Source organism: Pseudopipra pipra, chromosome 1 (assembly GCF_036250125.1).
Source record: "Pseudopipra pipra isolate bDixPip1 chromosome 1, bDixPip1.hap1, whole genome shotgun sequence".
In the NCBI taxonomy this organism is placed as follows: Eukaryota; Metazoa; Chordata; class Aves; order Passeriformes; family Pipridae; genus Pseudopipra; species Pseudopipra pipra.
The window spans coordinates 89306355-89328620 of NC_087549.1; the positions used below are offsets into that span (position 1 = coordinate 89306355).

The following is a 22266-nucleotide window of genomic DNA, read 5'->3' on the forward strand; positions in this document are numbered from 1 at the left end:
ACAAGGACAAAGAGCAAATAAACTTACTGAAGCAAACAAAATTACTCTGAATTTATAGCAGTACCGTGGAGGACATAACATGGCCTGTTCCCATGAACTGTGATGCCTGATATGCAGAATGATGGGAAACAAGAGAGTTTTACAGGTGAGAGAACTGAAGCAGAGGTATGTTTCACCTCTGTAACACTTTGCTGCACCCAAACCACAGGCAGAGAGGGGAGCTGAAAAGGGCAGCTTGCTATTTCCCCCTATGGTTTCTTAACCCCAAGAACCTACTGATGCCTGCTGACTGCAACACCTAAAATAGATCAGTGTGTTTTGAAGGTGGAAAAGAAGAGGCATGTGAGGCAAATCCTGTATATGTATTTTAAATCTGGACAAAGAACTGTATTAAAACATATTTCCTCCCACGATGCTCTCCTCTTCACCCCATGGGCAATCCTCAGCAGCTCATGAGCTACTGCCATTCACTGCTTACCCTGGGAAGAGTTATGCCCCAGAAGAGGCCAAGTGGTGGTGCATAAAATGGGGCTGTCATAAAGCCTGGATATGGGAAAAATTCATCAAAATGCAAGTAAATGGAAAAAAAATCGTGTTTGTTGTCTGTTTTAAAGTATTTCTATAAATTTAATACAAAACTATTAATCATTGACATTCTGTTCCTGAGCCTGTTAAGTGGATGTGTAACAGCTACCTGGGCTCTTTTAAGCTTGTAAGGAGCATGAAATGGACAAAGAGAATGTGGGGAAATCATTATCAGAGAGAATTAAGGGAAAAAAAGCCTAATCCCTATTTCTTGAACTCCTAGCCTTTTGCAAGGCAGTGGCAGGAGCCACTGAATGGTGTCAGATCAGGCAGTGAACCACCTCTTGGTCCTTCTTTCAGTTTTGCTGCACGTACTTAGGAAGCCACACGTGTCTCCTTAAATGCTTTTGGTGTTTTTTTCCTTGGGAAAGTTTCTGTGGCTAAGTTGAGCTGCAATAAGGTTATGTTAAAAAACACTGGATACTTGAAAGAATCTGTCTAGCTGGCTAAAATTCTGTCCTTTTTACAGAAAGCACTTAGTGTTTCCACTCCTGTCTTTTGTAAGCTGCATCAAGATATCCAGTGAATGATAATGAATTTCCTGACAGTAATATCTATTGCATCGCTCTCTGTTGTCTGCTCTGAAAAGAAAGAGCAAACTTATTTCTTTGTTATATACAATGACATACAGTGTTTCCCTACTGTCAGTGAGTCAAGGTTGGAGCTTCTCTCTGACATGTGCTAAGGATACTCGCTCTTATAAATGTTTGGGTTTGTAAGTTGCTACAGGTCTTAGATTATGAACTCCTAACGCTTTATTTTAACCTAAATAATGCAGGAACATTGGGCCACTATAAAACATTCTAGTATAGTATTTCCTGTCAAGACTGAACTGTTGAAGCTTTGATCAAGGTTCACAAGCTGAAAGAGAGGAGGAAGCCTGCAGAGGCATTTCTTCTAATGCACTGGGCTTGTAGCTGCAACCATGTGTTGTTTCTAGTGCTATGGGTCCAAATGCTTCTGCAAGGCAAGAGGAAATCAACAGACATGCCTGTATTAGTTTTCTGGGCTGAGTGTGTTATCAGCTCTACTGCGAGGTGAAAAGAAATGCAGCAACACACACAGAGACACCTCTGCTTGTCTTTGAGCGGGTGTTCACCAGTGAATTTTCTTAGAATATTCAGATGTGTGAAGATAAGAACACATGACAAATGCTACACTGATACAGAACTGATTTATTTTTTGATGTTGTTTTCATCTTCAAAATACTGCTTATTTTCTCCTCTACTTTTTGTCCAGTTGTTGTCCAAGACCTTTACCTATGAAGATTCTGCTGTAACTGTAACTGCTTTCAGTGCTAAAGCATGTCCAGATGTCACTGATTCACACTGAGCTAAATTAAAAATGCTTACCTGTGTGGGCTCAGGCATTTAAATAGAAACTTTTAAATGCAGCTATGAAGTGCCTCCCTCACCAGTAGATGCTCAGCCTTAAAAAACAACCCTGCGTTACTGTAATGTAAATAACTACAAGTAATGGAAATGGGTGTCTTGCTTTTGAGGTGGTATTATTTCAACAAGATTTATACCAGTTTTGGGTTGTGAGTCTTGAAGATGTTGAGCAGAAGCTGTGAAACAAATTTAAAATAAAAAGTGTGAAATCACAAGCTGGTCTTGATTCAAACCCTCAACTGCTGGTGAAAATGGTATAGCCCACTGCTTTGCAACTAGCCTAATCCTGATGTTTTAACTTCTAGTGCGACCTCTTCCATTAACCAGCACACAAAAGCAGGGTCATTACACTGTTTTTCAGTTTTGTAGTTTTCCTAAAACTGAAGTGCAGGTTTATTGTCTTTCCAAACAATTCCTTTTTAAAAATATGTGCAGTTACATAAATGGCCTATGCTCTGACTAGTATAAAATGACAGGGATGTATTAAGTGCGGTGGAATGGTACTGACTTGGATTAACTGCAGCTTTGAATGACAGTGTTGAATTTTTGCTTACTGGAGTTCATGATTGCAAATTAATGCACATAGAAAGGTCTCTCTCTTTATCCAGACCTCACCTGAATGAGCAGTACAAAGCACAAAAAAGCTCAACAATTTTGTCACTGGCAAGATTGTACTTGGGGTTTTTTTCTTTATTTTATGATATTTTCGTGACCTGATCCTGCTCTTTCTCACATCAACTCCGGGGCTTTCTGCCAGTTGTGTTATGAACAACATTTCTGCTTGCTTCAGTGGAACAGGCTTGGTGCTGGCTGGCCTTGAATTGCAAGGCTGAGTGGGAAGGGGTATTTCCTAGCTTCTGGTAAGAGTCATTCTTGCTTACAAAATGTGATTAAAGAGAGTCAAACCAACACTTCTGAGAGCGTCCCATTTTTTTCAGAGGAAAGGAAGAGAAAAAGAGAGATAAGCAAAACATACTCGGTACTATTAAATTATCAGCATTTTTAAGAGGAGTGTGAAAGAGGATAGTTGTTCAACACTCTTGCTAAGAGTTTTACCAGTGCCATCCCCATGACAATTACTCATTTTCAGACAGACAGAGACATCATCATTTTTGTGTGCATTGGCCAACAAGGCTAAAGAGCTGATGCATTACAGGACTAGTGACAGAACAGGCACACACTCAGAAATAATGTCTATGGATGGACCTTATGGAGAAAGAAACCCCTCAAATTATTGAGTGATAAGTTTTAGTGGAGAAATGTGTGTATCTGCTAAAGCACTCTCTGGAAACCTGGGATTAAATCTGAGCTGCAGTTTTGATTAATGAAAAGCATGTGGCAAAACTCAGCACCTCAGCATTTGGGTATCTTGCCCATGATAAAAAAGCAGCATTTTGCTTTGTCCATCCCAGTCTGTCTAGTCTTCTCATTATAAAAAGTTTGTCACATGAAGAACCATTTGGCTAACATGCATATGTTTTCTATGCTGGAAATACTCTGTCTCTTCTCAAAGACAGAAGCCAAAATTTAGGGCAAATTTGGAGGAGGACAGGAAAGAAAGAAAAAGGATGAGAATATGCGGTGGTGGGACAGGTAGGGCAGAGAGTGTCTTGTTGTGAATGACATAAAATCCTAAAGGCTCACAAGCAATAAACCAGTTTGGTTCAGTCCAAACAACTAATTTTAATTTTTTTGAGGGGCTTCATCTTATTTGTGTTATTTCTTTCCTCCTATATTGAATTGAAAGATGGGGGAGGAAAGCTTCATTTGGGAATTGTTGTAATAGGGTATTTCCATGACTTCGTTCCCCTTCCTTTAAGACATTTCTCAGAACAGATCCTTCCCCGTCAACAATTTCAGTTTTTGTGAATCGGCATTTCCCAGGGGGCAAAAAAATGGTTGAGATGAAGCACTGCCAAAGAGTTTCAATTCCACAAGAGTGTTGTCGGAGGTACACTTGGGTAGAAACAACGGAAGTGTCTCTAAATCATCTAGGTTGGGAACCATGTTGCTCTGAGAGAGGTAGGCAAATAAAACCTTCCATCAGGAAGCAGTTCAATTTAATTTGATTTGTAGAGGTTCTCTGGCTCACAAGTTATACTCTGGCTCCATTTTTCTATGGGTTTCTCTGGGCACATGTACAGACAAGCGCTCCTAGTAACCGGTGTTTAGATTAGCACTGCTTGCTGTGGCAAGTTTATGGAAGGTATAGACACCTTCTAAACAGATGTAAACTCCACCATTAATTGTTTGTTGCATCTGTACAATAATTATATCAGACCTCAGTCATGACTGATTGTGCATATGAAAAAGTTGTGATGGTAAGACCCAATGGGAATATGTTATTGTCTTTTATGGATTAGGGATGGGTTGTCTTATAGAAGGTGCCTGTCTCCCTAGAACTTAAGTACATTAATTTCATTTTATTTCCATTCTAACAAATCTGTTTGGGGAGAAAGATTAATATAGATTCAACAAAAAAAAAAAAAAAGATGCAGTATTATCACTGCTATTTAAAAAAGAAAAATTGAAACATTTCATGCCAGACATGTGGAATGATGATATTCTGGTGCTAATTAGTCTTCCCCCAAATCAAAACATCTCCAAAATCACAGAATGCCTGCCAAGCCTTAGGTTTCACTACAACTGTGTTTTCTTACGGTCAGCAACCTGTCTTCATCTACTCATTTCCTATCTCCATAAACCACACTTCCTCCTTATGATTAGATTCACTTTCTGAATAATCAGTTTTCCACTTGTGTGGAATTTTTTTCTAAAATGCTCTGCTGCTGTGCTTAGTTTTTAGTACCTAGAGGGAAATTTAGATTACCCAAATTTAGTGTCTGTTTCAGACACAGCCAAAGCTCCAGTTAGGTTTTGAACCACCAAGAAAAGAATCCATAAGCTTGCATTTTCCTGTTTATTATTTATTTCTTTTTCTTTTTTTTTTCTTTTTTTTTTATTAAAGGTTTGATCCTGTGCTTGTGCCTGTGCAGACAGATTTGTGTCCCGGGAGACCTCGGTTATTGGAGGAGATTACAGTACTGGCCTTTTTTGTGATACTCCAGGGGAAAAATGCATGCCTCTGGTCTACAAATAGAACTGATTAAAATGAGCCCCTGCACTCAGAAAGAAACAGGGAGTAATGTTGAGCTCATATGTTTGCTCACCCTAATAAAATGCAGTTTTTTTCTTATAATACTTCTCTACAAATCACATCAGTGAATAACTACTGCTTACTCTGAGTTGTGGATTAGGGTTTCTTCACTCAGTTTTCATGAAGACGACTGAGAATAGATTAACTGCACTAAATTTACAGTAAAATGGCTGTTCTATTACTGTCACATGGAAGATTACAAGTGAAACTCCTCAGTCTAAGAAAAAGGCTGTGTTGTGTTTTAACCACTGAGTTTGCATTTAATTTGAGAGATTTTTATCCTTTAGAGCACACTTTGTGAAACAGAGCACTGAGTGTTGAGGTATGTGGTACCATTCCTGCTGTACTCAGCAAACTTCCTGTGTGTTCAGCACTTCTTCCACTGAAGCAATATTTTGTTACGAGGGGCATAAATCCCCAAAATAGAATTTGTAATGTGAAAGCAGAAAAAAAGAAGGACTATATGATCACTGTTTGGGTAATTTATGTAAACCCTATCACAGGAAACTGTGGTACTTCAGACTTGAGGGTAAACGGGGACATTATTCTAACTTCGAATGAAAATACATTTTGCTGACAAACTGCAGAATACTACATATGCTCCAGTTCTTTTTGATAATAAAATATATCTGCCACACAACTCTTTACTGTGCTTAATGTATGTCTCTTCTTACCTCACAAATATGAAAACAGGCAAGAAAAAAACAGATAATAATGTAAAGGCAGGCTTATTTCTGTAACAAACATTACATGCAACCATTTGTTTCTTCCCAGCTAAGACTGTACTTATTTAATTGGAAGGAAAAACGTCATAGTGGGGCTAAGTGGCTCCTGCTACCGAAGCCTGTGCTGGAACTGTCAGGGTTGGTGCTGCTTGTGGTGTGGCGTTTCCACTTTCTAGTTCAGTCAACCAACATGACTCTATAATATAATAATAAAAAATATACTAATAAAGACCAGGGAAAAAGGTCTGTTCCCTTAGCCATGCTTTACCCAAGCCTCCTGCTGAAGGCAGTCACCTCTTGAAAAAGGCAGAGTTAGCAGGACGGCGGGGTGTGAAACCCTTCATCTGTCAAGGACATATTTATACTTGGAAATAGGCCAGGGATGAAGATGAGTTCCTCCCTTGTTCTGCTCTATCCACTTTTAGAAGGTGGGTGACTCTTAAGTGTTTCCTGAACTGCAGAGTTCTAGTTCAAACAGACCAACAAACAAAAAAGCTGGTATGTTCCAAGGCATTAATCTCTATTTGCCTGAGTTAGTCTGTGCCCCGTGGGAGCTGTTGTTCAGGGCTGGTAACTCTTGCAGTGCAGCCTCTTCCCTGGTCAAACAGCTGTGGTACATAAACCTCATTCTGTTTTGTGCAGAGTTCTCTCGATCAGCAGTTCTCCTGAGAGCTACTGGTTCCTACAGAAAGCTTTCAGAATTTGCAAAACTGTTTTCCAACAAGAAAATAATTCCCTTAAAATTTTTGGCCAATACTATTTTCAGGATGGCAGGGACAGCACAACAGACCAGCCAGGGGAAACACTGAACCAGACAAAGAGTGTTTAAATGATGCCGGTGACTTTTTTTCATGTGTAGCTTTCCCCAGTTTAAAGCTCAGGTGTGAACTAATGATTAATCACAGATGCAAGACTTTGTGCTTTGACAGCACCTTTCCCAGAGGATGTTCTTAAAGTAATCTGTACAGAATGAGTTCCCTCATAATTAACCCACATAATTCACAGATGAGGTGCAGAAACACCACTAAAACCCACACAGAATTCTGCAGCGAGGATAAAATCCAGGTTTCCTGAATGTCTCAAGGTTCCTTCTCTTTGCTAGCTGCAGCAAAAGAGAACAAGTTTCAAGGCAGAGCACACAAGGAGGGAATAAATTCTAAGATACAGCTTTCACATCTTTATGCTCTTCAGACACTCTCCACACTTAGGGGTGTAACCGTTCTGTGACTAAACTCGCAGCACATCTATAAAAGCTTGGGGCTAACCAAGGCTAATTTTAAACTGTCCCTCATTATCTCTGTCATTGGGAGGGTGAGTTTTAGAAGGTGCTATTTTATTTGATAGAGGGAGCCAATACAGCTCTGTTGTCAACAACCAGCTTGGTCAGAATCAATTAATCATTGTAATTACCTGCCTCAGGACTCCTTTTTGACTCGCTTTGCCTTTCTGGCTAACAAGATGCGTTACCTCAGCGCAGCTTAATAACATGCCCACTGTTGATTTACTGCTGCTTGAGGCTAGACAATTCCTGCCTGACTATAGCTCCTAAGCCTTGCCTGCAAAACCTGTATGGCAGCCAAGCCACACATCTGCACAAAGAAAACAGGCAGACGTGCAGAAATGGATAGGACAGAAACTGCTGCTGGTCCCACTTAAGAGTGGTGTCTAAAAGACATGGTCATCTTCTCTAGCTACTGCTATGGGAAGGGAGAAGGCTTCCATATAGGAAGTGCTCATAGCAAAACTATTCAAAGTCCTTAAAACTGCCAAAACACAGAGCTTGCTGACCAGCTGATTCCACTGATGGAAGGAGGCAAAGTGGTTCATTTAAGCCTTTGGAGCAGGTGTCGCAAGTCCGAGAAAAGAGATTAATTATCTTTGGAAGACAAAGCAAAGATTCCCCAAATTAAATCTTCAAGATGTCCAGCTTTCCTTAATATTAAGGATTGTTTTTACTGATCCCTAGAGGAGGAGGAGTTGGAGGGCAGCCTGCTTCCTCAGACAAAGAACACAAGCGCTAAAGTGCTTCCCTTTAATTAGGCTTTTCTTTCACAAACCCATTAGCAGAGAGTTGCAGCTTTAGCATTAAATAGCAGTTTAGCAAGGTTAGGATGACAAAGAACAGAGTATGTTTTACCTCTGGTTTCAATCCCAGTGGGTTCTATTTAGTGTAGAACTAAGCAATTCCAAAGCACCAGAGATATGTCTACCTCTGATCAAAGCAGAACACTGCCGTGAGGTTTGTCTGCCGCTAATAAACAGTGAATACTGAGACCAAGGGCTCTTAGGCTAAATAAATTTAAGTCATGATTAAAGCAAGTAGCAAATATTAGCTAGCGCTAAGCAGGTTGCTATCTACTTTGATGAGGGTAAAATGCTTTATAAATGTATGTGTTTAGTTATTCTACACTTAGCACCGCAGCCATTTCTTTTTATGCAGCATAGCTGGCCTGTCATAGGTTGCAGGAAATTAAATGAAAGCAAGTTATAAGGCAGACAAATAATCTTAATTTTCTACAGAAGATGACTTGAATTCAGAAAAATGCATATTCAAGGTTGATAAAACAATTTCTAGGCAGAAACTTGGAGAAAACAGGTGCTTCACTGCTTCTGATTTTTGCATCTCAACAAGAAGTTTGCACTTAAACTAAAACAAAGCTTCCAGTTTCTCAGTGTTTCGAGGGTTTTAACACAGTCCTAGCAGCAACCAGGTTTATGCAGGATGTCCTGTTAGTTTCAGTGGAGCTGGAGGGGGCCAGAGGAGGGAGAAGAGATTTCACATGCAGCTGGAAAATTCTTTCTGTGCAGTGTACAAACACATACGTATTATGCTAAGCAAACTATCCTAACACTCATTTAGGCAGGTCAGGCCCTAAAACTATTCCAAGCTTGGGTTTTTCAACAGACCTCAGTGCAGCTCTGCAGCATGGTGAAGCTCCTGTGGCCCAAGATGGAGAGCTGAGGTTGTAAAACATTCAGTGCTGTAAAATGTTTCCTATAGACATACACTAAAATGTGATCTCTTCTCTGCTGTCCCATTAATACGTATTTACCAGGTGCTCAGTGACCCTAGAGGGTATCTAAATGCTACTGTGGATAGGTAAACAATACTGCTTCTGAAAAACATTTCACTATATCTAGTCTACAGGGAAAGGAGAAAAGGAGAAAAAAATATGTGAGACTTGTCAAGAAAACCCACATAATTGCTCCAACAAAGCTCCTATCTCTGCCTGTGCAGCAAGTGCAATTTTCTCATTTTATCTTCCTGCACAGCCTAGAAAGCATAATTGTGGAAAAGCTGAGCAAGCAAACCTCTTTATAAATTGACTTGGAATAGTTTCACAGATCTTTTTCTCTTGCTCAGAAGGAAAAAAATCCATTCAGTCTTATCAGGGAAAATGAAATTATAACAAGGAAATAAAAGCATTAGAAGATGTCTTCCAAAGGCCTGATATGAAAAAGACTGAGTTGCGGGAGAGGTGGGGGAAAAACATGAAACAGACTGTCTTGCCAATCTGAATTAGGAGATCAAAGTTTAAACCAGACAAGAACTTCCTGACAAGAGCCATCATCTGCTCATGTAACCTTGATATAAATGCTATGCCTTAAACTCTAAAGGTTGCTAATAGCTAATAGCTGAAGCTGTTGAACTGGGAACGGAGGGAATGGAAGAACTTCTTGTTGGCTTTGTAATAAGGGGTCTGGAAGACCAGGAGAATCTCCTTCATTCCTTGGGTATCTTCCTTAATCTTTTTCCACCAGTGTGACTGTGCACTGTGTGTACCAGGGTACCTGGCAAGTATCTTATTAAGGTAAAATGAAGGAGTGGCAGGAGATGGGGAGAGTCTAAGAAAAACAGCAGGAATAAAGGGGGACCCACTTAATGCAGTGCCACTCACTGGAGCCTTGGGAGCTGTCAATTGCTTCAGTAATGGCTGCATCATGGAGCTCTTGCAGCTCCCACGTTCAATCAAGAAATTTAGCTGTAGGTAAATGTAAATGCACTCTTACAAGGTTTAGGTTCAGTATTCAAACATCCCTAGTTACCATCATCCTCTTGTTCCCTCACAAGTATGGCTCTTGTCAATCACGTATTCCTCTTTATAGTTTAGACCCACTGGGACTTCTCCAGCAACAGTATATAATTTTTAATTAAACAAAAATTACTTGGGCAGATGATGTAACCATTCATTAATATGTGGGAGAGTTAATCTTGCTACAGCAGCGCTTTTGAACATATAATGCAAGAGTGCATTATATCTGGCATATAGGCCAGATGTGCCTCAGCCTGGGAGGATGTGAGATCACATACTACCCTTCACCTTTAGCAGCAGCTCCAAAATGCTCTACTGTGTATCTCCCTTGCAAATTAAGCTGCTTAGTTTAATTACAAATAATTAAAGTTACTGCTATAACTTCATATAGTTTTTATATATATATATATATATATTTAATCAGTCCACAGGCTGGCACTAGGCATTTAACAACTTCACTGGTGGGCAGCACAAGAGAGCTGTGAAGCTTTGGAGCTGTGAAGTAAAAGCAAATGCACGCACCTTGTTAGTCAGAGCTGGACCATCAGCACACCTCTGCATGGAGGGTGGCACCTGGTAAATATCTTGTCCCACTAGACCATGACCAGTGGGTATTTGGTAAATTCCCTGATTCTGATGGGAAGGTGGCACTTGGTAGACAGGGTCCCGTGCTACAGCATGTGAGCTTGGCACTTGGTAGATCTTTTGCTGGTTGAAAGATTGATTCATCAATCCTGAGCTGGGCATATCCTGGCCAGACAGACTGTCCTGTACCACTGGACCTATCAGGAGTTTCACACGGTTGCCTGGAACGATGCCTTGCCGGCCGTGTAAGGAGCAGAGCCACCATCCTTCAAGACCTTTGGTGTTCTGTTCTATCACCGTCAAAATGTCTCCTTTGCGGAAGGCCAGCTCTTCTGCACATTCGGGGACGTTATCGTACAGGGCTCTTGCCATAAGATTCTGTGGAGAAAGAAGGGCAAGAACAGCAAATGAACAAACAAGCTAGAATTTTTCTGAATTTTCCTGAATTTTCAAGCACATTCTAGGTGACACGAAAAAAGAACGGAATTTGAAAAAGAAGTGTGCAGGAAAACAAAATAACATGGAAAATAATGCAGCAGAGGATTTTTCTGTCCCAGTAGTAACAGCGGGTCAGATGGAATCTCTTTATTTGGCCTGAATGGACAGGAAGTCAGGAGAGTTCTGCACTTGGCATTGAGGTGCTCTTCTTGTGAATGAGGGCTTGTCCCTTCATCTCTTGACACTGATTTCCATATAAGTGTTCTCTGTGTACTGCTACAGCTAACTAGCTGCTATTTAAAATAAAACTTGAACAAGACTCTCAGAGACATAATCCAGAGCAGTTTTTCCCAAACATTTTTACATTTGTGGGGTCCCAAAAGACTTTCCATGGGGGTGCAGATCCCATTAAGGTAAAGACAGTGAGCTGGCTTTTCTTAGCTGACACCTGCAGGCTCCTTAAAGTCAGGGATCTGTAGACCACCTGCTGAGAAAAACTGTTCTGAAATACAAACTGACAAAATGTCACAGGTTTGAACTACAATGCTTGTGTTTGCACATGGCTTTGTGCCTTCTCACTCTTTCTGTGAACTTCCTTGGTGGTGCAGTACAGCACAGCATCAGCTTAATAGGCAAAGAGCTTCCTCCCCCCACTGCCTCAAAACCGCCACCACAAAAAAATCCCTCCAAAACAACCTCAAAGGACATAGTTCCTCTGAGTCCCACTTTCTGTAGAAAGATCTTCAAGAGAACATTATTTAAAAAAATAATGTGCCCAGTTACCCCAAGTGTTGTGGCTGTGCTACCAGCAGTACCCCTGCTAAGAAGTTTTAAGCCAACTCTGAATTGATGTAAGATTGTGATGTGTTACTGATGTGTTACTAATGTGTTACTAAGAATAATAAGCACCACCTTCTATCACAGATGGAAGCAGCTCCCTTTCCTCTTCCTTTGCAGGCCTGAATAGCCCATCTAGTTCTGAGTAACTGGCCAAGGTATTCAATGGAAAGTAGGCAGGCTGTCTGTATTAACATTCTTGGACCCCTCAAAAAGGCCATGAACATTTAATTTTTTGGCTCTGGTGATATTTCCAAACGTGTTGGAAACAACTGCTTCATTACTGCCTGATTTTCAGTGAAGGCATTCAGCAGAGATGGTTATAAACTAATCATAAGCACTTGAAAAAATATACGGAGCCCTGAATTTGTAGCGCTCAAGCTGAAATACTTGGATGCAGGACACAAACTGAAATAGTACTAATCCACCAAAAAGGATATGCAGCTGTCTTAAACATTTATCTTCCCTTTGTTAAAGGGATAGTGTCGAGTACAGTTTAGTGTTTTAATCTGTCATATTTATCCTCTTCGTTGGCTATAACAGAACTTTTTTTTATCCCTCACTTGTTATATCTTTCCCTATTGACACACACTTGTTTTCCCATCATCTCTGTGCTTCATCAAGACAGCAGACTTCCATTTGACCTTGCTCAGTCAGGAGGCTGTATGCAGGGCTGACTAGTGGATGGAAAAAGGGTAAGCTCAGATGTCACATAAAAGGTAGGCGGACATGCTTTTTCCAAGACATTTAGTGTTGAAATGGGGTGCATGAGATCAGTTTCCTCTTCTCTAAATGGAGGATCAGCTTTCAAATGTATGAGAAACACTGGCTTTGCCTTTCATCAGCATCATTAATGAGGTCAGTATAAATTAAGCTTTGGCTTGGAAAAGTAGGATTGCCATTTTGAGCTCCCCTGTAAACAGCAGGACTGAGGCCCACCTTTCTCTCTGATGTACATCTACTCAGCTCATCAGTAACAAAGCACTAAGAAACAAGAATATAGATAAAGGAGAGAGCGATTTTTGTCCATGCCTTGGCAGGACTGTAAAAGTATTATTTAAGCATGGTCAAAAACAGCAGTCTCTTCTTGAACACTACATCTATGCTCTTGCTGTGTTGACCTGGCTGCTTAGCTGAGTCCTCGGAGCTCGTAAAGCAAAAGCCCCTGCCTAGTATGAATATTCAAGTTAATCTCTTATCTTTCTACATTTTTTCTAGCATGTCTTTCACAGGCAAAATCTACTAACATGACTAGCTGAGCCTGTGCAACTGACAAAATATTTAAAGAAGGCTTTCACAGAGGAGTTGTTTAAAGGAGGAAGATTATGGCTAGATTGGGGAGGCCCAAACCAAGCAGGCTAAATCAATGATAAATGCATATTCTTCTACACTTTGGTGATTAAAGGTATTTGAAAAGCTTGATTAGCTTTTACAGCAAAGCAATTCTCAGAACAAAGCTGGAATGGTGGTAGAATTCGAGCAGATAAAAGTTCCCATGTGAATTTTTCCCAGTTGCTCATTATCTCTGTCCCAGTGACCTTCTCACCACCTGGCACGCAGCATGTTAATACTTTCTGGATGTGCTTCAAGAACTTCTTTGCTGCAAACAGCTTCAGATTCTCATTGTCAGTGTTAACTCAGGCACCAGTATGTGAATCATACTAATTGGTTGCTACTTGTTTCACAGCAATTTCCCCAAGGCCTTTTAAATAGCCCAGAGCCATGCCACCAGCACCAGTCACTGATGGAGCAGTGAACCAGGCAAAATATTCCACCAAATAAGGACTAGGACCAGAAACACTAAGCCTGTTGCTTGGTGCCAGCAGCAAAGGCACTGATCCTGCTAAGCAAATCTGTGTTTTGGGCATTTCCCTGACTTCATTCTTCCTTCACAGGATTGCTTAACATGAGCTTCAGAAACAGTGTCACAGTCACTTTCATTACTCAGCAGAGTCAGCCTGGAGAAAAATGAAACTGTCACCACAGAAGGCCATCAGGAAAGCTTTTAAAAACCACAGAGGTACCTTTAACCTGCTGTGGTGATCAAAACTGTAGTCTTTACTTTTCCATACACGGAAAGAACTTCTGATCGAAGATATCTCTCAACATTTATGGGCTTTATCTCAACTGACTGGACAAATTTGACTATTTTTTGGATTCTGCGGGCATCATAGCCAATATCTCAACAGTCCCTCTCGTTCTCACCAGCTCAGAGAATGGGGAGCATTATAGGGAATTAATTTGACTTGCTCTGAAGACACATGGATATGTCGCTCATCTGTCTGTGAAACAGGCATCAAATAAGCACTAAGATCTGATATGAGGAGACACAGCAGTGACCTTTTTGTGTAAGTGCTAAAAAAACCTTGGCCATTTCCTAAACAAATCGGCAATAAAGAAAGGGCAATGAGAAAATTGTACTGGAACTTGTTTTCACAACTGGCAAGTAGCACAGAAGTCTCTTTGTATTTCTAATACAGCAAGAAAAAAGGAGGGCAACAGATTGAGAACTACAAATTCAAGTTCTGTAATGGTAGGGAAAAATGATCTGATGTTATATAGGGGAAAAATTTTGGTTTGTCATAGAAATAAGCTGTACTTCATAAAATGAACATGATGGCAGCTACCACCTTCTTTTAATAAGATTAAGGATGGAAGTCTCTGTTGCCCTCCTTTGGTTCAGTTAAATTAACTGCATGACAAGTCTTTTCCAGCCTGGTTGATTCTGCGAGAGATGCAGTGGTGCCCTTCTCAAAATCCAAAAGTACTTGTGGTCTCTATGCAGCTCCATTCTCCTGAGCCCCCTGTGTTATAGCAGCCATGCTTCAATTAAGGAGCACTTCTGTATAACTAATGGTTGACTGGAAAGATTCCGTTCAGCTTTTCTATCCTCAAGCCTAGCTAGCAATATTTGGGATGTTTGGAAGTTGAAGCTACGGTCAGGGCCCTACTGCGTTAATACTCTGTTACAGGCAAAACATTCGTTCTCAAGAGGCTTGAATTCCTCTTAACCCTGGACACATGAGTGCAGCAGAAAGCATCTTATGTAAAATCACTGAAAAACGGAAGTTCTTCAGTCTTCTGTTAAACAAAGTGCTATCTCAGTTGTCAGCAGGTCAAAGTGAAAGGGAGCCTGACCCCAATGACTACTGCCCCAGGGATTTCAGCTGGAACATGCCCCAGGAAAAGGCTCAGTTGACTTTGCTGATGCCTTGTGTCAGAAACTCTGTCTAAAAGAACTGAAACTGAAATGGATACTCTCTAGATTAAATGCAGATTACAGTGCCTGCGGTCCCAACTTTCTACCTTGGTTGAGACAAAAGTAAAGCTTTCAAGCTCCCTCAAGGTAAAGTGAGCCTGGGATTTGAAACTTTTGAGTTTTCCTTTAGTGTCAGTTGCAAGTCCATTAGATAAACCCTGGAAAGGTGCAATTTGTATTCTCTGCACATCTTAGATTTTTCTTTCTTTTGCATCCAGGATGGGTGTCCTAGAGAAACCTGACTGAGAGCAAAAGATGCTGCTCCGAAAACTGTCAGCTGTTCTACTTGCAGAACCCAAATAAAAAAAAAAGACTCTGTACACTATTTTTCTTCTCAGACGTTGAAAGAATTACATGCCAAATTCAGATGCATAAATGAGGCCTGTTATAGAACAGCCAAAGGTGTCTACTCTCTCCTTAGCCTACTGCAATTGATGGTTAACATGTCTGCAGCTCAATAAAGACACATGAAAATACTTTGAAGAACATGATCTGTTTTGGGTGGCCTTCTCTGCAGTGAAGGGAACTGACAGAATTCTGTAATGTGCAGTCTGGAGGATGAAGAGGTTGTTTGCTGATGAGGCAGAGTGGCAGAAGAGGGAAGAGGCAAGAGTTAAAGAGAGTGGTGGAAACATCTACTATTTCTGTTAGAGTAAACACATCCAGTGACGTGGGTAACCAGAGTGTGTGAGGTGCCCACAGCCACGGAAGCAAACACAGGAATAATAAATTACATGCTAGGAGATTAAATACAATGGACTCTTTAAGGGTTGAGTGTTGCGGTGCCAAGCTCTTAGCGCAGGGCTGCCGACTTGACTCCTCAGCCAGCTCCACAATGAATGAATGCTCAAGGAAAAGGTTCAACCAACCGTAAGCTCAAAGAATTTCTGCCACATCCCTGAGAGGTGCAATATGAGGATACTGATCCCTGCTCTGTGCTTGGCTGATGAGGTGTATTGTTTTGTTCCGCTTTATCTTGTTTTTAAATATTGCTTCCTATGTGTAGAGTTTATGTGCAAACAAAACTAGGAAAAGTGCCTGTGCTCTTCACTGAAAAAGGGTGGGACCCCTTTTTTCTGTTACTGGACAAACTGTTTCTTGAAATGACAAACAGCTTCTCTTCTGTGTTTAGCTAGCTTGGGAGTAGGAAGGGAGGAACAAAGGAAGGAAAGGTGAGGGTGACACTCCCCAAAGGAGCGTCTGTGAACAAATCAGTAGCTTAATTTTCATTGGGTCACTTTTAATTATCCATCGCATAATATTTTTGATATAGATTCACATCTTTTAGGGTTCTTTAAAATGAATCACTGCCACTCTAAAGTACGCTTAAGCATTTACATACACTTGTACGGCTGCAGGAAGCCCAACAGTAATGATTTGCCTAAGACTAAAGAACCAACCTGAAAACCCACCAAGAGTGAGTTTTATCGTGAGAGAAATGGTTTGACTACAAGCAGTACTGGTAGAAGAGAGCGAAGTTTGTGCTTCTCTTGCCTTCTGACACAAGTGCTTCAGTGTAAGAGCCATTGGACAGTTTAACTTCGGTGCTTTTCAGCTCTCATCTCCTTTTCTATTTCTCACTGTCACTGCCCCTGAATAAAGAATTTATTGTGCTGTGTTGGCAAGGAAAGCAACTATTGAAGCACAGTAGGTAACAGGTCTATCTATAACAAGCAACTTATCATGAAGGCTACTTAATAGAAGTGGACAGAGGTCACTGAACAAGATATTCAACTTTGAAAAATGTCTTTTGCTGGTCTCCTCAAAGCTGGAAGAAGACAGTGTGAACAGCAAAGGCAGTATCTGGTGCACACAAAGCTGCACTGGCATGTTTTTAGACATGTCCTTGTGGGCAGTGACGTGGGGCATGGACTACGAAATGGCACTGCTTGGCCATAACAGCCCCCATACACGTGTAGACCTTGAACAACTCATCACCAGCAACAAGCTGTGTGCAGATATTTGCTTTTTATCTCAAGTTGATAGCAAGCAGAGAAGACAGGAAGTGCTACCACAGCATGTATGAAAGAGCCTGCTGCACTAGCAGGGTGTCACGGTGACCGCAGCTTCAGAGGGAGCACTCCGAGAGGCCCTTAGCCTGTGCCTGGCTCTGGGAACTCTTTGGGCTCACTGCTAGTGGCAAAATAAGGAGCCTGGTCGCAAACGCTCAGCACAATAATGTTTCACTTTGCTCCTCAGGCAAAGTTCCACTTTTCAGGCACTCTCTTGCTTTCTTCCACCAAAACCCCCAAGTTTTGATTTAGTGAAGATACTTCTCTGGTCAAGCGTTGCTAGGCCAAATAATTACAGTTCTGGGTGGAAACTAAAGCAGTTTTCCATGCACAGATTTGGAAGGCTAGCTTTACAGCTAATGAGAGACCTATGAGCTAACAGCCTGAGCAGAGCCCTAAGGAGGACAGGTCTTCATCCACCCTAAGTATCCTTGCATCCTGTACATCTCTGCAACAGAGGCTGTCAGTCATGCTAAAGCACACCACGCTGCGTGGAGGTTGTGATGTGGAAAACCTTGAGTTTGGAGGGCAGAAAGGGTCTTATTTCAGTGTTCCACTGAGCTGTCCCAGCCTGGCTGTCTGGCCTGAGGAGCCTGAATTTCAGAGTTTGTTCTGGCTGGGGTTTCCTTGGTAGTGAGACAAGTTACACAGAAAGTAAAAGATGAAAAATGGGAATATCCCCTCCTTAATGGATCACACTTGGGTAGGCCAAAGTAGCACTATGGCTGTCACGCTCTGGAATATTCACTGCCAGTTTCTGCAGGAACAATACTCCACCAAGCAAGGGGGGCAGGCAGGCAGCAAGTGGACCAGCAAGGGCCCAGGTACTTCACACTCCTGCTCAAGATGCTGATGTGGTCCATTGATTCACCCAAATCTGGGATTCAAATGTGACATAAATGTGAGAGACTGAAGGCTCTCTGGTCTGAAAACACTTTTCGTTTCATAGCTGCTCCATTTTAAGTAAATAGGAGATATTTTTGCACCCATTTTTTTGGCAGGCAGTTGGCAAAGTAGTTTGCAAAATGGAGGCACAGCAGTGAACCTGCAACTTCAGAGGGAATCCAAATGCATGACTCTGAAAGAAGGAATTAGGAGGATAGAAGAGGTGTGGGAGGGGAAGTAAAAAAGGAAAAATGTGAAAATGAAAGTTAGAGCTAAGATCCTAACTGAAGCTTTAGCCTGTGGGAATAAAATACTTCATTATTCTGCACTGTGTGCATCCGCTTATTGCCATGAATGAAGTTTCAAAATGGACAACTGAGTTGAAAAAGAAAGTTTTCTGGCTCTGTATCTACTAAGAACAGAAAAATGATAATTTCTACCTTAGCTAGAAGGAAAATAAGCTAGGCTTTCTTTGTTCACGTGATATTCTTTTGTCACTTGATTTGAGTTTTGGGTTTTGGCTTGTCCGGTTTTATTTTAGTTAGAGAGGATGCGAGGTATTGCAAAGGTAATCACAGAAATATAATATCATAGATGTTAAATAAGGAGTTCATTTACCCCTTCTGTTTCTGATGTGGTGAAGGCTGGATGTGTTGTACCACAAAAGCTCCGAGGTGCTCGGTGAGCACGTAGGAGGAGTTTAAGAGGAGTGACAACTCCCATAGCAACCCTGTGTTTGGCATCTGTGCAGTGAGACGCAGTGGGTCACAGCTACGCGGGAAAAGGGCATATTCGCTCAGCCATGGGGAACACTCCTGAGATTAATGCACACAGCTTGTGCTGTCAGACCACCCACCCTGTTTGGGGCTATCACCAAAGTCCCATAGGGTTTGCGACAGTAACATTTACAGTGAAGCAGAGCACTGATCTACTGATGACATATCCTGATCTTACTCTCCTGCCCTCTGAGTTCCTGAAGTTTACAGGAGTGCCAAAATACCATTTTCTTTATTCTTTCTGGGAACACAAACCACATCCCCTGACTTACCTTCAAGACCTATTAATATTTTGGGAAATTCCACCACACCTAACTCACTAAGTTTTCTGTATATGTTTCATCCTTGTAACCAGTTTCCTTTCCCCCCACCCAAGGAAGGGTGTGATCTAGTTCCATGACTTTAAAAGGCCTTTTCAAATCTGTCTGAAGGCTGTGTGCCTTTTGTGACATCAACAGGGAGGGGAAAAAAAAAATCAAGCATGCAAACAATAGCCTTAGAGCAAATATGATCTCACTGTGATTAAACCACAGTACATCAAAATCAAAAGGCAGATGGAAAACCTAACCTCTTTCCCTCAGGCAGGCAATTAAAAACTTAATGAGAGGAGATCGGATGTTAAATGCTTAAGAATTGAAGAAGCAGAGCTGGGGGGGTTGGGGGGAAAGGACAGAAAGAAAGAATTCTGAAACGTGTGTTTTGAGTTCTCCATTTTCCATTTTCTGGCATTTGTGAGCAGTCTTCTCCCAGACAAAGCTTCCTCTAAAAACAACCACACCCTCTTTCCAAATTTAACCCTTCCTGTGCGGCTCTGGGGAAACAATTACAGCAATTACAATTTGTCAAGAAACCATAGCTGGGTAGACATAGGCCCTCAGTATTGTCACCAACTTACTTATCTGATGTCTTCAGCTTTGAAAAATATGACTTTTTTAAAAATTATTTTTTTAAATCTAGAACTTAGATGAACTGGGACATGATCTTCTTCCCCCAAGTCTCTCAAAAGATATTCTGATAGTAGGGAAAGTCACTCTTCTCTAGTCAATTTAGTGTCACCATCTAGGATACTACACAGCAACTACAACTTGGGCTGACCGGAACTTCAGCTTACTAAAAGCAAAACGAGCTTGGGAACTCGTATTTCCAGGCTTCTACCAGCCCTCAGTAGGCTGGTGGGAAGAAAAGATAGCATGTTGCTAGTGAATCAGGCTTCCAGGAGAGCCAAGCCTGGCCTGCAGAGATGATGCTTGCCAGGTCCGGTCAGAGCCATTTCCATTCTACAGAGTGGCAGCCAAAAGTCAACAAGCCTCCCAGAACAGCTCAATTTTGGCAAGCTGACGTTTTCTGGGTAAGCATACCCCCGGGAAAAGGGAGATGGCGAGTTCATTTTAACCACCTATAGTTACTTTGCTTAGTCTCAGGCTGAAACACAACTTTAACTGCATTCCTGATCGCTTGAGACTGGTTTGTGCAGCTTCTGGGTCGCAAACAAGATAAAGCCGTATAAACAGAGAGAGAAAACAAAAGAAGGTATTTGCTTGTAAACTAGGCCATTCTATAGCAGTAAAAATTGGTTTATTACCTTAACCATTTTAACTGGATGTAAAGTCCACAGGATAAGGGCATTCATGACCCTACCTACTGTAAGCTGTTTAAACAGTCAACGTGCTTCTGGTTTTGTACTTAACCCTTTGGATCAAAAATTTCCTTAGAGAATCATTGAATTTTCATAGTCTGTATCTTCCTCTCACTGTCTGCAACTAAGCACGACATTCACTGGAAGAATCGAGACTTACTTCTAGGATCTTTCAGCATATTCTAAGATTTGTTGTCACCAAACGATTCATGGTATTGCTACTGCTAAAATTTTCAACCTTGCTGTCAATAAGGCCTGCTTAAGAAGGGGCTTCTGATGTGCTGATTGCACTCCTGTAGAGTAAACCCATTCTTAATACTCTTCCTTTTCCAGGCAGGCTAATCCACTCTGACTGTGAATAAAGTGTTTTTAAAACAAACACAAAAATCAAAAGGCGAGAATTTGCTTCATCCCTATCGAGGAAAAAAAAAATATACAATTTTTTCATGCTAGGCACTTGTGTTTCTAGGACTGCAAACTATAACTTTAGCAGTCCTGTTTCATGTCAAATGGAAGCTACATCCAAATCTGCTGTGGAAAAATGAACTCCTTAAAATTAAGACAGTTTCCACTACTGCAATGTCTAGACCAAAAGGCAAAAGAAAATGGTCACTTGCCAAGAGCAGCCTACGATAACCAGGCAGTAATATGCAAAGGCCGCACTCTGAGCTGCTATAAAGTGACCCAGCTTCACTGATGCTGAAAGCTGCAGCCATTTACAGGCAGGAGAACCTCTAAATGCAGCTTTACTCAGCAGTAGCCTGACCAAATAAATATTGCTAAATACATGCCATAAATATTCTTTTTGTAGTACAGTCCCAGATGACTGTCTGATCAAGCCTACTGAAGCCTTGGCATAAAGAATTTTTCAGGGGTCAGAGGACTGTTCTAACACATAAATGTCCACTGCTTTCATGGATGCTAAGAGAACATGTATTACATAAAGAAGCATCTTGAAAAGTGATTTGCGCATTTACGATTCCAAATGTCACTGAATGTGGGCTCTTACAGAGATGTGTGGACTTTCATGTCCTAAGAAGTTCAGCTACTTGTCTCCATCAAGTGCAGCCAGAAATGGGAGCAGTAGAAGTTAAGGGTTCTCCACAAGTGTTGCAGCTAAGGCAGAGACTTGTGTGTGCTCCTCTTAAGTGCTTATGTCATTTCAAAAATGGAATTAAACTTTAGGTCTTGGGAGACAGGTGAGTTCCTAAATGCTGATGGTATGAATGGGATTTAAGTACTTAAATGTCTGTGATAAGCTAATCCAAATAAAATAAGCAAAATGAAACTGACTTTCCTTAGGCCCTTAAGTGACCTAAGCCCATCTATTGTATGCAGAAGGCATTCCCATGCCCCTAACATATTTGATAACAGCAATATGACAAGTAGGAAGTTCTATGCTCCTGGTTTTCTCCTTTTTTTGTATGCAGAGAGATACAAGGCTGTTTGCTGTTTCAAGATACTGAGGGAACATCCTCTTCTGCTGTACTTCTGTGCAAGACCAGGACCTCATGCTTGGCTGAGGACTGCCATGAATGCAAGCTCTTTGCAGGAAGACAAATAGGCTTCTTGCCTCCTGCTGTTTCTAAAGTTGGCCATAGCAGTCAGTAGGTACACCCACTCTAGTTTTGGTGCATGAAAGTATGATTTGTGAGAATTGCCTCTCACTTTCACTCGGGTCACTAGACGCATCTGGTCTTGCTGCAAGGACTCTGGTCTTTATAATGGAGCACAGGCAGTTCAATAATATAAATGTCTCCCAAGACACCCCACATAGGATTTCAATGTTCACTGATCAGGTATCAATGCAAGTATAATCTTTTCTAACCCCACTTGTTGCTGTGCTTGAGACTGTAAGATTCCAAAGACGAGTTTGTATGTGGGAACTGTGCTCCAACATTTAGCTGTGCTCCAACACTTAACGAGTTCACAATAATGCTGCATAA

General features: G+C 41.3%; 1 protein-coding gene across 3 annotated transcripts in view; it reads right to left on the minus strand.

Moving 5' to 3' along the window:
• The window catches only part of NEDD9 (neural precursor cell expressed, developmentally down-regulated 9), a 73356-nt gene that overhangs the window by 12369 nt on the left and 38721 nt on the right, over window positions 1-22266 (minus strand). For all 3 annotated transcript variants that reach the window (XM_064664336.1, XM_064664329.1, XM_064664344.1), the window contains exon 2: window positions 10415-10855. In XM_064664336.1, coding sequence (XP_064520406.1) covers window positions 10415-10855 — 441 coding nt within the window. The remainder of the gene's footprint in view (window positions 1-10414; window positions 10856-22266) is intronic.